The sequence below is a fragment of the Ochotona princeps genome, chromosome 16 (assembly GCF_030435755.1).
Source record: "Ochotona princeps isolate mOchPri1 chromosome 16, mOchPri1.hap1, whole genome shotgun sequence".
Lineage (NCBI taxonomy): Eukaryota > Metazoa > Chordata > Mammalia > Lagomorpha > Ochotonidae > Ochotona > Ochotona princeps.
The window spans coordinates 18,747,489-18,763,126 of NC_080847.1; the positions used below are offsets into that span (position 1 = coordinate 18,747,489).

General features: G+C 40.7%; 1 protein-coding gene across 3 annotated transcripts in view; it reads left to right on the forward strand.

The window, feature by feature from the left end:
* The window catches only part of CDH8 (cadherin 8), a 346,924-nt gene that overhangs the window by 11,408 nt on the left and 319,878 nt on the right, over positions 1 to 15,638 (forward strand). For all 3 annotated transcript variants that reach the window (XM_058674767.1, XM_058674770.1, XM_058674768.1), the window contains exon 2: positions 1,972 to 2,422. In XM_058674767.1, the coding sequence (XP_058530750.1) occupies positions 2,171 to 2,422 (252 nt within the window). In that variant the 5' untranslated portion in view covers positions 1,972 to 2,170. The remainder of the gene's footprint in view (positions 1 to 1,971; positions 2,423 to 15,638) is intronic.

Here is a 15,638-nt window from a genome sequence, read left to right on the forward strand (position 1 = left end):
TCAAAGCCCGCCCCTGGCCAAAAGCAAGGATGAGGTGGCCCTCACCACCCTCATACTCTGGCTTGAGTAATCACTGAATGCTTTCCATGCTTTGCCTGCTTTCCATCTAGCTTGGTTTTTTTTTTTTTTAAAGATTTATTTTATTTTTATTACAAAGTCAGATATACTAAGAGGAGGAGAGATAGAGAGGAAGTGGAGCTGCCGGGATTAGAACCAGCAGCCATATGGGATCAAGGCGAGGACCTTAGCCACTAGGCCACACTGCCAAGCCCTATCTAGCTTGGTTTTTGAACCACACTACTACCCTGGAAAGCGGGCATTATTCTTGTCATTTTGCAGAAGATTAAACCGAAGCTCAGACAATTTGAGTGTCTTATTCCATCATCACAGACAGCAAGTGAGCTGGCACACAGGCCCAGGTTTTCCTCCAGAAAGCCTACATCATGCTGGACTGTTTGCTGTGATGCAGTTCACTGTTGAAACATACTCTTCCCTTCAATTTCAAAAACAGCTGCTATTTGCAGTGGCTTCCCTGTGCACTCATAGGCAGCGACCCTTTTGAAGTACAAAATGCTTGTATTGGAGCTGAGCATGGGCCCAGTGACACAAAGGGTGATTCCACTGATCATCTCCGTAGATCCGTCTGTTTGCGGCAGAATGTGGATCTGCCTCTTTCTGCTGGTTTCACTCAGGCCATGCGCCAGCCCACCTGATGTTAATGGTTTTCTTGCTTTCTCATTCTGAGCCAGAATGGAACCAGGGACCTTGAGGTGAAAGGGCCCCTATCCTATTATGAATTCCCTGAGCCAAACTGTTCCTGACGGTGTCTTGAGGAATTATTTTCCCATTTAATCTAATTCAACCAGGCTTCTTTCTGGGATGTGCAGTGAACATTATTTCTTTAAAAATATTTTTTTTTGAGAGGGAGGAAACAGATTTTGCCACATTGAAGGTAAGCAAAAAAAATGTATTTGACACTTCAGGTAATGGAGATTTTTTTTTTTTACCCATCCCTTCCTGAATTTCTTCCAATGAAAATGATATTTTTTAAATCATATTTCATTCCCAAAGGAGCTTTTTCATAATTTAAATCTCCCGTTCAGCTGTACATTTGGAGTTGTAGCCCTGACACTGTCCTGATTATAGCATAGCTGCTGGACATTAGAGTTTGTCTCTGGAGGAATTCTAATTTTATTCACTCATCATTAGCATCCAAGCATAGAATTGCACTCTGTACCCCCTATTATACAATCCATTCTTATGGATTCTGGCAGCTAAGAATGTAAACATTGGGGAAATACCCCTTCCCATGCTCATTTGCATGTTTGGAAACTATTTTCCTCAGTAAATGCCAATTTCTTCACAGAATTCAGCATAAAATGACCTAGAACCTGTCTTTTAAAACTTGAAAGAGAGAAGAGATGAGAAAAAAGAAAGAAAAGAGAGAGAAAAAGAAATGAAGGAAGGAAGAAAGAAAAAAGAAAGGAAGGAAGGAAGAAAGGGAGAGAAAGAAGGGGACGGAGGAAGGGGGGAAGGAGATGGAATGATTTTGCAGTTGGCGTTAGGGCTACATTTGCATACATCTCAGCTTCATTTACACACAAAAGCAATATAAGAGAGAAGGTGCAGGGATGAAGAGAAGGAAGGGTGAAAGTCAAAAGAGAAAAAAAAGATGCAAGAAAGAGGGATGGAAGCAGCCAGGAGGGAAAAGGGAATTTCTGGTACCTGAAGCATTGTTTTCAAAATTTTCTTTAATAAGTAGCATTGCTGTGCAATGAATACTGAAATCTAAAGCTTAAAGATAAAAGGGCTTATTAGCTTTACTCATGCACATTCTTCAGATCCACTTTCTCACTTCAAGAGCTGGGAAGTACCTACCAACGTTCACTTAGACTCTTTAGAAAAGCAGTGGTTTTATTTTAAATCCTGTGTCTGCGTACCCTTATCTTTCTCCCTCCTTGTTTTTTGCAGGAAACTTCAATGAGAAGGAAAGCCAATGGATTGTGGTCTTAGCAAAGCTGCTTAGACGATGTCTGTTTCCCGTGCTGGAAACACGTGGCAGAGCTGTAAGTAAATGCTCAGCACTGCATGATGAACTGGATGGCTGCAGACCAGAGGCAAAAAAAATAAGTGTCTCATTTTGGTGGTGATTTGCCTAACTGGTGGGACCATGCCAGAACGGTTAGTGGGAGTGCTCCTGGATCTCTGGACTCCATTCATAGTATTATGGATTACTCTTCCCCCTTGCGTTTACACCGCTCCGATGAATCAGTCTCAAGTTTTAATGAGTGGATCTCCTTTGGAACTAAACAGGCTGAGTGAAGCACAGCGGATTTTGAACCGCTCCAAAAGAGGCTGGGTTTGGAATCAAATGTTCGTCCTGGAAGAGTTTTCTGGACCTGAACCGATTCTTGTTGGCCGGGTAAGCTGCGTTTTTAAGATCCCAATTTCAAAGTTTATTCGTGGTCTTTAGATCTTTAACATCAGACACCACTCATGGACTGCCACACTTGAAATCTTTTAGGCCAGATGGCTAACTGATTTACCTGTTGGTTTCTTGAGTCGTATGAATAAGCCCTCAGAAGCTATTTTAAAAGGTTTTCTCTGGAATGCTTCTTCCTGTTGCAGAAACAATAAAACAATAGGGGTGTAATGCATAAACAAAGCAGCTTTTCTCCATTCACATAGGGAGAGGTTCATGCCAAACCTTTCCTCTATGTTATAACACTTGGAAGAAGGATGCAATTTTGCTCAGTTTGAATTCCTACTGCATCAATTACTAGATTTTATTCTGTTTCATTTTAAAGGTCTTGTATCTCCAAGTACCGGTAGATTTTTCTCCTTTTTTTATTGCTTTGTTGTTTTAATCATGAACATAGGGTTAGAAGGGAAAATTCTTAATTAAAATTCTTAATTTTGCCTGGGGCTGTAATTTGCTAGAGTTGGCAACAGAAAGCATACATTCAGTGTTAGGTGGAGTTGAATGTATAGAGTCGAACTCTAAGCTTAGTGATTTTGTGTGTGTGTGTGTGTGTGAATTTCCATGTGCTGTTGATGTTGTTGGCTGGTTAGACAAGTGTTTGAACCAGGCTTGGGCTACTTGCTGCTCAAAGACACCCTGTGGGTTATTGAGGGCTGTGTGTGTTCATCCTTCAGAACTGCTGATCAGCTTCTGTTAATCTGTACACGTACTATCTCATCTTTCGTGGAATTTTAATTATTCCCTTCTAATGGCTGATTTTCCTGAGATATATCAGCTACCAAAATGAATCATACAAATGTTATTCATTCCTCCAGTGTAGTGATTTAAAATTAAATTAAGAGGGAGGATTAAATATGGGGCTTCAAGACTCAGGTTCACTCTTAGGTTTTCACTTGCAACTTCTAAGTATTCTACTATTTTACCCTATTGTGTTGCAAAGTAAATTAAGCTTCTCTATTATTTCTACTAGAAAGAATAAAGCCTGGATGCCGAGATATCATGAATTATTGCAAAGATATTTCTAGCCGTTTCTTTGTGACAGGCACTTTGTTAGGCACCTGGAGGCCTTCTAGCGACTCAGGTTCTCACCAATACTGAGAGTTTGTTATATGTTGAAGGCTGTTATGAAATAATTTAGAGAACACAAGCCTATTTATTTCTAACAATAATCTGTCCCCCCTCATGTATTTATGTGTAAATGTAAATGCATGTTTGTTTATGCATATATATACACACACACATATATACAATGCAAATATATACACGTATAAGACAGATTTGCAGTCCCCTTTTTTGTAGATCCAAACTGCAAAAATGTCTCAATGTTTTTTTTCTATGCTTTATACAAACTCAGGTAGCAGAAATGACTGGAGGCTATTTATAGCCATAATGCATCCTATTACTGTGACTGTTCGTATATTTCACTGTAGAAATGTTAATGTAGTTTATGACAAGGTGCTGGCCCCAGACCCTGCTGAGGGTGTTACCTACTTGATGCTTTACGTTCCTTAATCTATTTCTAAAATGTGAGAAGTCTGAATTCTAAACATATCTAGCCCCATGGGTTTTGCATATGGCCTTCTTGATCACACTGTCTTTTCTTGTCATGCAAAAACTGAGTGTTCGATGGATTAATAAGTCAAACTGAGGCCACAAAGCTAACAAATCATCCACTCGAGTTTGAATCCTGTTGGGAATTTGCAGGGCTGCAATTTGGCTCATCATATCCTCTTGCATATTGGTAATTGGTAACTATAATTTGACTAAGGAATTATTGAATGCAAAATTCCTACCTTCCTTTTTCTGGATAGTCAGAACTCTTTAACGCGCCTGAAGGCAAATCTTTTCATAACCTGGGAGTCTAGAAATACATCCATGTATATACTTTTAATAGATGGATACTTTCTCCCTGTTTCTCTTAATTACCTCTTTCTGGAGGTTTATCACTCTGATCATGTCTTGTATAATCTACATAACTGAATATACTATACCCAGGAGAAAATTCTATTTTTATCAGACTAGCAAAAGTAATTAAAACAGGATTTGTTTTGGACTCAGAGTCTGATGACTGATTTTACCTGCCCTCCTTAAATGAAGTCAGAGAGATGGAGGCCAGAGGCCAGCCAGTGAACATCCGCCGCTGAGTTCCTAATGCTTGAGGTGACCCTGTTTCTATGAAGGACAGAAATGTTGATACTAAAATCTAGGATTTTGAAAAGGCCATAGTGCTACTGTCTCCTCCTAACAGAATTTGTGAATTAGTATTTTTCACTGCTCCCTGCCCTGACCAATTTCCACAGAGTTATGAAATCAAACTGAAACTTATTTTCTAGAAAAACAAACAATCAAAAAAACTTCAAATATCAATCATGACACATTTCACCCTAAAGAGAATGGGTCTCAAATCATAACAAATCAGCCTGTGAGGATCTTGGAGTGTCGTGAGTCCGATACACAGTTCAGAACACCACTTCCAATTTGGGCTGGGGCCACGTGTCTGGGGGAATCCATATTGGAGCGCCCACCGATGCTTGACGGTGTTTTATCTCTGGGCGCTCTTCCATCTGACTCTCTAAACCACTGCACCGTAGAGCTTAGCTCCAGGAGTCGGCTGAGACTTAGCAGTTACTTATGAGCGTAGCTGCTCTGTATTTTTTTTTTTTGAAGATTCATTTTATTTATTTGAAAGGCTTACAGAGAAAGAGAAGGAGAGACACAAAGACCTGCCGTTTGTTTATCTAGTCCCTAAATGTGGCCAGGACTGGATCAGACCAAGGCCTGGAACTTCCTCCAGGTCTCCCACACATGCAGGGACTCAAGCATTCAGACCATCCTCTGTTGCTTTCTCAGGCACATTGGCAGTGATGTGGATGGGAAGTGGAACAGCTGGGACTTGAACCAGCACCTATATGGGATGCCAGCATTGCAGTCAGCAGTGTTATCTACTACACCACAATGCCCAGCCCCTGTGCTTGCTTTTTAAAGGTGTTTCTCCAAGGCCCTGTTGGGAGCCTCGAACCTAGATGACTGAGCTCAAACTCAAACGTATGGCCAGTTTTCAGGTGAGGGGATCCTCAAAGTGCATGTTACCCTGTTTTAACTATTATTTACTTACTACGTTGGTACATAGCTGGATACTAAGGAACCCTGCCATACAGATGGCCTCTCCTGAGTTTTAAGGGACTGAGCCTTGGCCATAGTTGTTAAACTAACTGCATCCCAATGCATGGGGTCAATCCAGCTTCCAGCCAGGGCAGACTCTGAAAGACATCAGTGACAACTCAAGTAGTTTGGTTGGTACCCTTAGGTTGAATTTCCTGGCTGCAGGCTTCAGCCCTGCCACCTCTCTCTCTCTCTGCCTTTCAAATAACTAACTAAATAAATAAACTTTCATGAAAAAGCACTATGCAAGCAATACAGATAAGGATATCTAACGTGAAATAAGATTATCAGTTCATAATGCCTGGCACATAGTCATTGTAGTTATAACTTTATTCTTTAATGGTGCATTTGTGCACACGGTTGGAATACTGGATAAACCAATAGAAAATCACCACTTACATGAGTGTGAACACAAGTTGGGAGCTTTTGGTAGTCAGCTGCTCGTTATTGTAGAAAAATCCCTGAGACAGGTCCAGTTTGTAAAGAAAAGAATTGCATTCAGCTCATGATTTTGCTATTCAAGAGTTCAGCTCTGGTATAAATGCTGCTGACTATGTCACATCAGGGTTGATGGCAAAAACTGGAGTGAGTTCAGAAGGAACCCACCACATTACCAGACAGATACCAAGACAAAAGTCACTTGGAGCCAGGCTCAAGGGTTTTGTAATAGTTTTCTCTCAAGAATTGGCCAGGTAGATCTTGCTTTCTAGAGGCCTGTGCAATGGCACAGCCGGCTAATCCTCTGCCTGGAAGCACCAGGATGCCCTATGGGTGCTGGTTCTAATTCCGGCTACTCCACTTCCCATCCAGCTCCCTGCTTGTGGCATGGGAAAGCAGTAGAGGATGTCCCAAAGCCTTGGGACACTGCACCTGTGTGGGAGACCTAGAAGAAGCCCCTGACCCATGACTTCTGCTTGGTTCACCTCCAGTCAGTTCAGCTATTTAGGGAGTAACCTAAAGGGTGAAATGGCTTTCTCTCCATTCCTCCTTCTTTCTATATATCTTTCTATATATCTTTCCATATATCTCATTCTCCAAAAAAAAATAATAAATTCCATCTTTAAAACCTGCATGTTAGCAGGAGACAAATCATAGACAATTAAGTTTAGAGCGTATTAGATAATGTTAATAAAAAATGAGCCATAGCCATAGAATATGATATGTATTGAAGGAGGATTGCAGGAAAGGCCTCTCCAAGAATATTACTTTCAACTTCACTGTAATTCAACAGACAATGCAAAGACTTAGGCTGCCTCAGACCAAGGGAGTCCTTCATCATCTTTCTCTCTGCATTGACTTCCCTTGGTTTCCAACCCATCCTACACACTGAACCCCTAAACTAGCTAGGCGAATGAAGGAATTTGCTTCAAGCTCTTCAATGGTTGGAATGTGGTTTTGTCGTATAAGGGCCCTAATCTTGGAAGCCTTGTCCCCAGGGCAGTGGTATTGGGAGGTGCTGGGATGCATTCAGATGTTGGGTATAAGAGAAGGTCCATTTCTTACAAAATCCTTTGTTCTTTACTCTCTATCCCAGGACCTGGAACACTGTCTGACTATAGGAAGTATTCAATAAATATTTTTCATGTGTAAATAGATGAATAGCCCACCCCAACAATGGAATTTCTAGAACTCATATGAACTCCTCTCATGTAAACATCACTTGAAGTGGACCGTGCGTTGCTCTTACGCCTCTCTTTCTTATGTCTCTTTTATCATCCAGCTGCGTGATTTAAGCAATTATTTCTAGATATGAAAGTTACAACTATTTTTTTTGAAGCACCAAATAGCACATTATCTTCCAGTCCATCTTCAAACATCTGTTTGTGCTTATGGCATAAACTAGACTAGAAATCTTCTCTCTGCATTTCTGAAAAACAAAGCTTGGTCAGACAGACTTCAGCCTTACCTGCAACTCCCTGTGGGATAAGGTGGTTCAAAAGATATTTGTAAACACACACATACTTGTCAATATATTTCCCCGCATACCGTACCCCACCCACACGGTTCATGACATCCTAAACAACAAATATACTTATTTGCTGTGCTCTTAAAAAAGACAGAAGAAAAAAAACCTCACGCTGCATTTTGATACATTTGCAACTGAGGAAGAGATACTATCCTTTTGGTAAAATGTACATGATGTATGAGAGCCCTTTACTGACAGTCAGGAGGGTAATTGGAGATTCAGGAACTATTTGCTGAACATCTACTGTCCGTTCAGTGTTTCCTTGCCAATATGTTCGCAACAATAATACAGACCCGTGCCTTCTATCATGGAACTACTGGGCTACTAGTAGGAGATAGACACTAAAACAACAACAAAACCTCACAGCAACAAATGTCACGTTACAACTGAGATGAACACACTGAAGCGAAGGGGCATGGATCTACGAAGCTGACCTCTTTTGTGGAGGGTTGGGATCTTCCCCAAGGAAAGCCTCCGTGAGCCCAGACATATTAACCAGGTGAATTGAGATGCAAAGATGAAAGGAGAAAGCATTTCCCAAGATAGCGTGCACGAGGTGATTCATGGCGCTCAGAGGAGGGCAGGGCGAGTGGATCTCCTCTTTGTTGTGGATGCTATATTGTGTTTACACCAATTGAGCAGCTTATAAACAATAGAAATTTCTTTGTCATAGTCTTCGGGGTGAAAGTCTAAGATCACAGTGCCAGCACGATCAGGTTCTAGGACGAACTTCTTCCAGGGTGTTGCTGCTATCTTTTTCTTTCTTTCTTTTTTTTTTAATTATTTTGTTTTATGACACAGTTTCATAGGCTCTGGGATTCCCCCAACCCCTCCCCAGGCCCTCTCCCCATGATGCTATTTTCTCATTGCATACTAACGTGGTGGAAGGGGGAGGGGACAGCTCTGGGGTTGTGTGTGTGTGTGTGTGTGTCTGTTATTACCTCCTAATACGAACATGTTGAACATATGAATTGGGGCATAGGGAGTGGAGTGGTACATACGATTCAGTCCCCTGGGTGACAAAGAGCTAGGCTTGTAGTCATATAAGTCAAGGTGGAAAAATATCCTTGAACTTCTTCTAAGTTAGACTTGTTTCTTGTTCAACTCCATTACAAAGTAACTGAGAAGGAGAGTTACTTAGCCGCTCTTGGGTGCAGTTTCTCACTTTTAACTGAATGGTAGATTACAGTATCATAGTATTTAAGATACAAATACCTATGAAACAGTTTGATATTTGTCTATATGTATGTGTGTGTGTTCCTAGAAAATGCACACAATCTCTTAACTATTTTAGAGTCCCCTTGTTTCATGGCATGTATTGATTTTGCCCAAAGTTGCCTTAGTCCTGCCGCTGTCAGTCCTTTGGCCTTTAATCCTTCTATTGCATTGTTTTGGGAAATACATGCTTTGCTTGCCAGGTGGTCAGAGTTCCTATATCCTAAACACTCTATCTTACATAAACTCCTCCCAGGCTCCCTCCTACCTGGGCTTTTGAAATGTTCCTTATTTGGGTGTAACTCTCTCGCTGCTGATGCCACATCTATTTATAATTCTCTTCCTCCAAGGCACTGACTCATTTTCTCTCTTTAAATTTGACCTTCTAACCTTCCTTCTTCCCACTAACTTGGAAATGATTTGGGTGGTGCTTAGTATGAAGGACATGGAATGCCAAATAATTGCACTATATTACAGTTTATGGTGTCAGTGACCGTTGAGAAAATTGCACTTGACATGCCATTATTTTTGCTGGCTGTTTGCATGTTAAGCGCACTGGGCTATGCAGCCACAGCCAAATTGTACCTTCGGCCTTGTGAGAAACACTCACTTCAGTTCCCTGAAGCGTCTACCTACTAAGACAGAGCCTTGTGCACCAAGATTTTGGCAGGAATGCAAGTCAGCATTGCGTGTCTCAATCTGGCCAAAATAAGGCTGTTTTCTGTCTCTTGCCCAATGGTCCGACACAGAAATCACAGACATCTCCAAGCCATTGGAAAGCTTTGGTTGACAGTGTAAAGAAGGGAAATAATATTAGTCACTTAAATCAGCAGAAACTAAAACTGCACACCCATACTTCCACACATACCCATGAGCATGTGTCAGCGCATGCTCAGGCTGTGTCTGCAGCTTTCGAGCGGGTGTAAAATCCCCCGTCGTCTCCTGATTCCTTCTGTAGCCCAACACTCCTACCTGGTTTGCCCCCAGTTTCACCAAGTGATCATGGCAGAGAGAATGAATGCTCCATGTCTGTCTCTGTAAATAACTGAGAAATACATTCAAAGTTCTTGGAAGAAGAGTCTTGCATATTTTGTCAGTGCTTGGTTAGCTATCTCATTTTTCCTAGTTGAACCAATACAATTGTGTGTATATGGGTGAAAGAGCCAGTTTATATAATCCTATTTTATGAATAAATAGCAAAATAGTTGATATGAAAAAGAAAGATCATTGATTCCAATGACAAGGATGAGGATAGCTTTTGTAGGTAAGCATTGGGCACTTACAAGTGCTGAACAACTGGCAAGTGATTTATTGCACATTCATGTAATAGAAGAGTATGAAGGTATTAAAATTTGAGATTCATATAAGTAATGCGTACTAACCGATTGCGCCACTGGAGCCCCTAAAATTTGAGATTCATAACATGGGAACATTGAGAAAACATAAGAAATACCAGAAAATAAAAATCCACTGTGTAAATGGTATAATTAGAAGAATGTGTGTGTGTGTGTGTGTGTGTGTGTGTGTGTGTGTGTAAGAGAGGGATGGAATAAATGGCATAAATGCGGACTTATTTTCACAGCTCTTTGTTAACATTAAAAACTGAAAACAATGCAACTCACATCTAAAAGTGCTCTTTACTGGTTTTTTTTTTTTTTTTTTTTAAAGATTTATTTTATTTTTATTACAAAGTCAGATATACCGAGAGGAGGAGAGACAGAGAGGAAGTGGAGCTGCCGGGATTAGAACCAGCGGCCATATGGGATCAAGGCGAGGACCTTAGCCACTAGGCCACGCTGCCAAGCCCTCTTTACTGGTTTTGATGTAAAGTTTTCTGAAGCTGAAAAACAATAAAAAATAATCCGACATGCATGACTGTATCTGATGAGTAAGTTATATGCCGATAATCCAAAAAAGAGAAATTAATTTCTGACATTGATTTAGATGAATAAATTATACCACAAAGCAATGAAGGAAAACTTTTTTTGAAGATTTATTTTTATTTGAAAGAAGATTTACAGAAAAAATGATATACAGAAATAAAAATCTGTTAGCTGGTTCACTCCCCAAGTGGCCCCAATGGCCGAAGCTCAGCTGATCAGAAGCTAGGAGCCAGGAGCCTTCACACAGGTGCAGGGTCCCAAAGTTTGGGGCATCCTTTACTGCTTTCCCAGGCCACAAGCAGGGAGCTGGATGGAAAGTGGATCAGCTGGGATGTGAGCTATCACCCACATGGGATCCTGCCAAGTTTAAGGCAAGAATTTTAGCCACTGAGCCCCTGCAACAGGCCCAATTAAGGCAATCTTTATGGAAGTGCACTAATATACTAAATCTTTGCTCTCTAGTATGTGTGATTGAATGATCAGTTTTGAACTGATGATTTTTTCATTTTCTGCTGTATTTCACTGTTATGAAACATAATGATGAGAAAATAAAAGGTGATTACATTATATTGCTCACTTTTCTTAAAGCCAGACATTTATCCTTTCACAGGCGATTTTTTTGAAATGATTACAGAATGTGGAACTCATTTAACAATCAGAATTTTTTTTTAGTACACATGTGTTAATCACTTGTAAGGCCACCTTGATCAGTTAACAAATTGAAGTGCTAAATATATTTAATCCTTTTTTAAATGAAACAACAAAGAAAAACAGTCTTGCTGCATTATTTAAGGCATATTAAATGGCTTTCATTACTGTAGAATAGACCAAGAATTAATGAGACATGAAGGTTTTATATCTGGGTTTGAAATAGGGAACTGCTGTAGGAGTCTTAAACTAACACACAGCTTACGTCCTGCTTGAGGTTTTTCAATAAACGAGAATAATCTGGAAACATTATTATGGAATTACAGTATTTAGGAAAGTTAAGAGTGTCAAAATACAGGGTTTTATTTGACCTAGCTATGAATTTTTTTTCAAGACAGTGTTATTTTTTAAATGTTACAATGTATTCCATCTGTACAAAACATTTTAATTATAGTTAATCTAAATTTATCCACTATCTGCACACATACACACTCTCTCTTTTCTAACACTCTTGTTGGAATAATTTCATTATGTGTGTTTCTGTTCCTGTATCTTTAAATATTCTGAAGTATCACAAAGACGATTCTGTTAACATTCCAAGATCATGCTATCTGCTGAAGTCGTGGGCTTGTTTTCGTATCAACACTGGCTTTCTCACCTCAGATTTCAATGCTTTTAGGAATTCTTAGAGATGCAGTGTTCTGGAATACAGAGAATTTACTGTTTATTCCTCAAAGTGAGGTCTACAGACCAGTACCAGCAGTAGTACCTCAAAGAAAGTTTACAATTTCATTCAACACTTCTGACTTACTGAATCAGAATTTGCATGTTAACAATATCTCCAGGTAATTATTGTACACATTAGGACATTAAAATAAAAAATGTGTGTTGAGCTTTTTAGGAAAATCAATTATCAATCAATCCCAGAATTGTTTGAAACATGCTTTTTAGCTCTTTGTCCGAATGGTGTGATTACCAACCGTTCAGATATAGAAGTCATGGGCTCATGTTTGCAAAGCTCCAGGAGGGGTCTGGGAGCAAAAGCACTTGCTTAACTCCCTTGAACTTCATGTGGCAGGTGCTGCCCTGGCAGGTGGTGACACCCCTTGAGTCTGTGCTGTGGATGAAGGCTAAGGTGCCTACCTGGGTACCTCTCTGCTCCAGCTCAGTTAGGTAGCGCAACTGTTCCCTGCTCTGTTGCATGGACTTCTTCCTCTTCGCTGTGTGTCTTTACCAGGGGTCACAGTTGTGCTCTGAGGTCAGCAGAGGATCAAATATCACTAGGCCTCCATGGGAGACAATAACAGAATCCAAATGAGCCTGACCGGAAGAGCTGAGGAATATTGGGGATGGTCAGGGAATGAAGCATGAGATGCTGATTTCTGGTGCTCCCTAATCCTACAGTAAAGTCCCACTGTGTTGCATAGACATTTTTGTTATGAATATGGCATGGATTTTGAAGCTGATATTATCCAGGGCCATTAAAATGAGATTTTAGGTAACCACAATAAACCGGTAGTATCTTCCTAGTGTTTACTGTGTGCCAGATACTTTATAAATATTTTGGCTGTTCATTCATCTCAGCCACCCCCCAATGGAGTGAGGATTGTCACCATTTCCTAATCAGGAGAGAGTCACTTGAAGAAGTTACTTCCATGAAAAGGTACAAATCAAACAAACAGTGAATTAGTGGAAAGTCAGGCGTCAAACCTGGGCTTACTGATTACAGAGCTTGCTCCTGTAACCATAACAACACGTGATTTCATTTGGACCCCTTGCGGCTGATGCTTCATATACTAGTTTGTGATACCGATTTACAGATGAGAAAAGTGAGACCACTGAGCAGACCAGAGCATGGTCTCAGAACACTCAGTGCAGATGAAGAAATGAGCAGATAATTAAAAATCTCTAACTAAAAATCCACCACATAGATTTCTTTGTGTGCCCTCTATATGCTATGTAGGAGACAACAGTACTTATACATCCCTTGAGAGAAGAAGAATATCCTTGACATTCACACATATCATGATAACTTGTGTTGTTTTCTCTGTGGGAAGATGACACTACGATGATCTGGCTCCAGAAAAAGCTGCTATCGTGTTCATAGTGGTTTGTACATTATTTCTGAAATATAGGGGCTAATATAGTATTTTTGTCTGCTTTCTCATTTTGAAGTACACCTTAAACAGTTTTGTTAATGAAGTAGAAAGAGTTACTGGAGAAGGAGAATGTTTTTGTTGAACACTCCGGCATCTTGCTTAGCGCTTTGAATATACTTATTTATTCTTTCAGTTTTGCAGCTAAAAAGATAAGACTTTTGGTTTCAAATAAGCTCTCATCGATCGGGTGCCCGGTGTGAAGTGATTCTAGCTTGGTGCAAGTTTTACCTGCTATGTAATTACTCCGAAACAAGGGCAGCGAGTTTGCACACTGAAATCTCTGCCTGGCACTGGTCACGTCTCTGAAAGTGCAAATGACCAAAGGGCAAACAGAAGGGAGGAATGAAAGACAAAATCTGGTACGCATTGACAGGAACTGGAAGAAGACAAAATGCTTATACCCTCCAGTTGCTTGAACTAATTGTGTTAATGCTGAATAATTTATAACAATCCCCTGTCCTCCTGAAACCGAGCTGCTGGATACCAATACAGAGGCCCCAGCGGTGGCATCTATAATTTACTTAGCTCTCTGCAGTGACTTCCCTGATGCCCCTCACGACTCCACATGTCTTCTTCCAAATGGATGTGTGCTTCTCTGTTTCACCTCTCCCATCTCAGCCCTCGTCACAGTGATTTTCTGCTAGGCAGGTCTGGTCATGTCCATGGCGACTGGTGCACTTTGGGCTCCGAGAATAACCTTCTCGTGCCTTGAGCAAATTCTCGGGGGAAAAGTGAATTGGCGAAAGAGCAAACATGGCTATTAAAAATGACCAAATCCTGTAACTCTTTGAAGCAAGTCAGACTCCCTAGCCACTCAAAGGCTTTATTTAGAATGCGGTAGCGTTATTTATAGTGGAGTTTTTCTTTGGCTTTATGTTTTCATGTGCTGCAGTAACCTGAAAATATAAATGAATTTCTCATTGCAGCATGCCTTTTGTCATCCTCGTGTTTGTGTGTGTGTGTGTGTGTGTGTGTGTGTGTGTGTGTGTGTGTGTGTGTGTTTGCAACTGCATGCATGTCCAGGCTTAATCTTTTTTCTCTTGAAGCAGCAGTGTTGTAACAACGTTCATCCTCTGCATCCTTGCCTTTGCAGGGACATTTATAATCGGTTCTGTGAGGTGTATTCAGAAATCATTAGTCGCTGGCAATGGCTGGTGCTGTTGATGAAGGCCACTGCCTCTCGTGCTCTCCCTTCTGCTTTTCTGCTCATTTGGCTCAGACTGTAAAAGTCTTGGTTTTTCAGTGCTGAACCCAACTTCTACACCCCAACTAGATGATCAGAAATACATTTAAATATTGCTGTTGTTTCTCTTCTTTCACCAGTAGGAGGAAAAATGCAAACAGAAAGAATTTGAAATAAACTTGGAGAAATGCCCAGCCCAGCCAAACCTTGAAATTATAAAAATGTTAAGAAAATATAGGCCCGGCGCAGTAATCTAGCATCTAAAGTCCTCGCCTTGGCATATGTGGTTTTTATCCAGGTGACCCCACTTCCCATCCAGCTTCCTGCTTGTGGTGCAGGAAAGCAGAAGAGGATGGCCCAAGGTCCCGTTGGGACCCTGCACCAGTGTGGGAGACCCAGAGGAGGCTTCTCTGACTCCTGGCTTCAGATCAGCTCAGCTCCAGCAGTTGCAGCCACTTGGGGAGTGAACCAGCAGGTGGAGGATCTTCCTCTGTCTCTCCTCCTCTCTGTATATCTGACTTTCCAATAAAAATAGATAATTTAAAAAAAAGAGGAAAGAAAAGAAAATGAGGTGGTATGACATAATGTCAGAGAGACACAAACTGTGGGATCAGGATGTGCATGAGATGAGACAGAGTCCCAAAGGAAACTTACACGCAGAAAAAGTAAATACTGAGGCCAGACACAGAAGCGTTCAGAAAGTGCGAGGTTTTTCACAGGAGCATGGAATTCAAGAAACACAGAGGATCAGAAACAACGAGACACAGAGTGTTAGCCAAAGCTAAAGAAAGAAACACAAAGAACAGTAATATATAAAGAGAGGAAATGTGGCGTGATTTTTACTGAGTGATTCTCACTAGGCCTGGTCAGATCAATTTCTTTTATTCCCGGGACAGATGGGCTTATGCATACTTTCATGATATTTCTGATCATACTAATC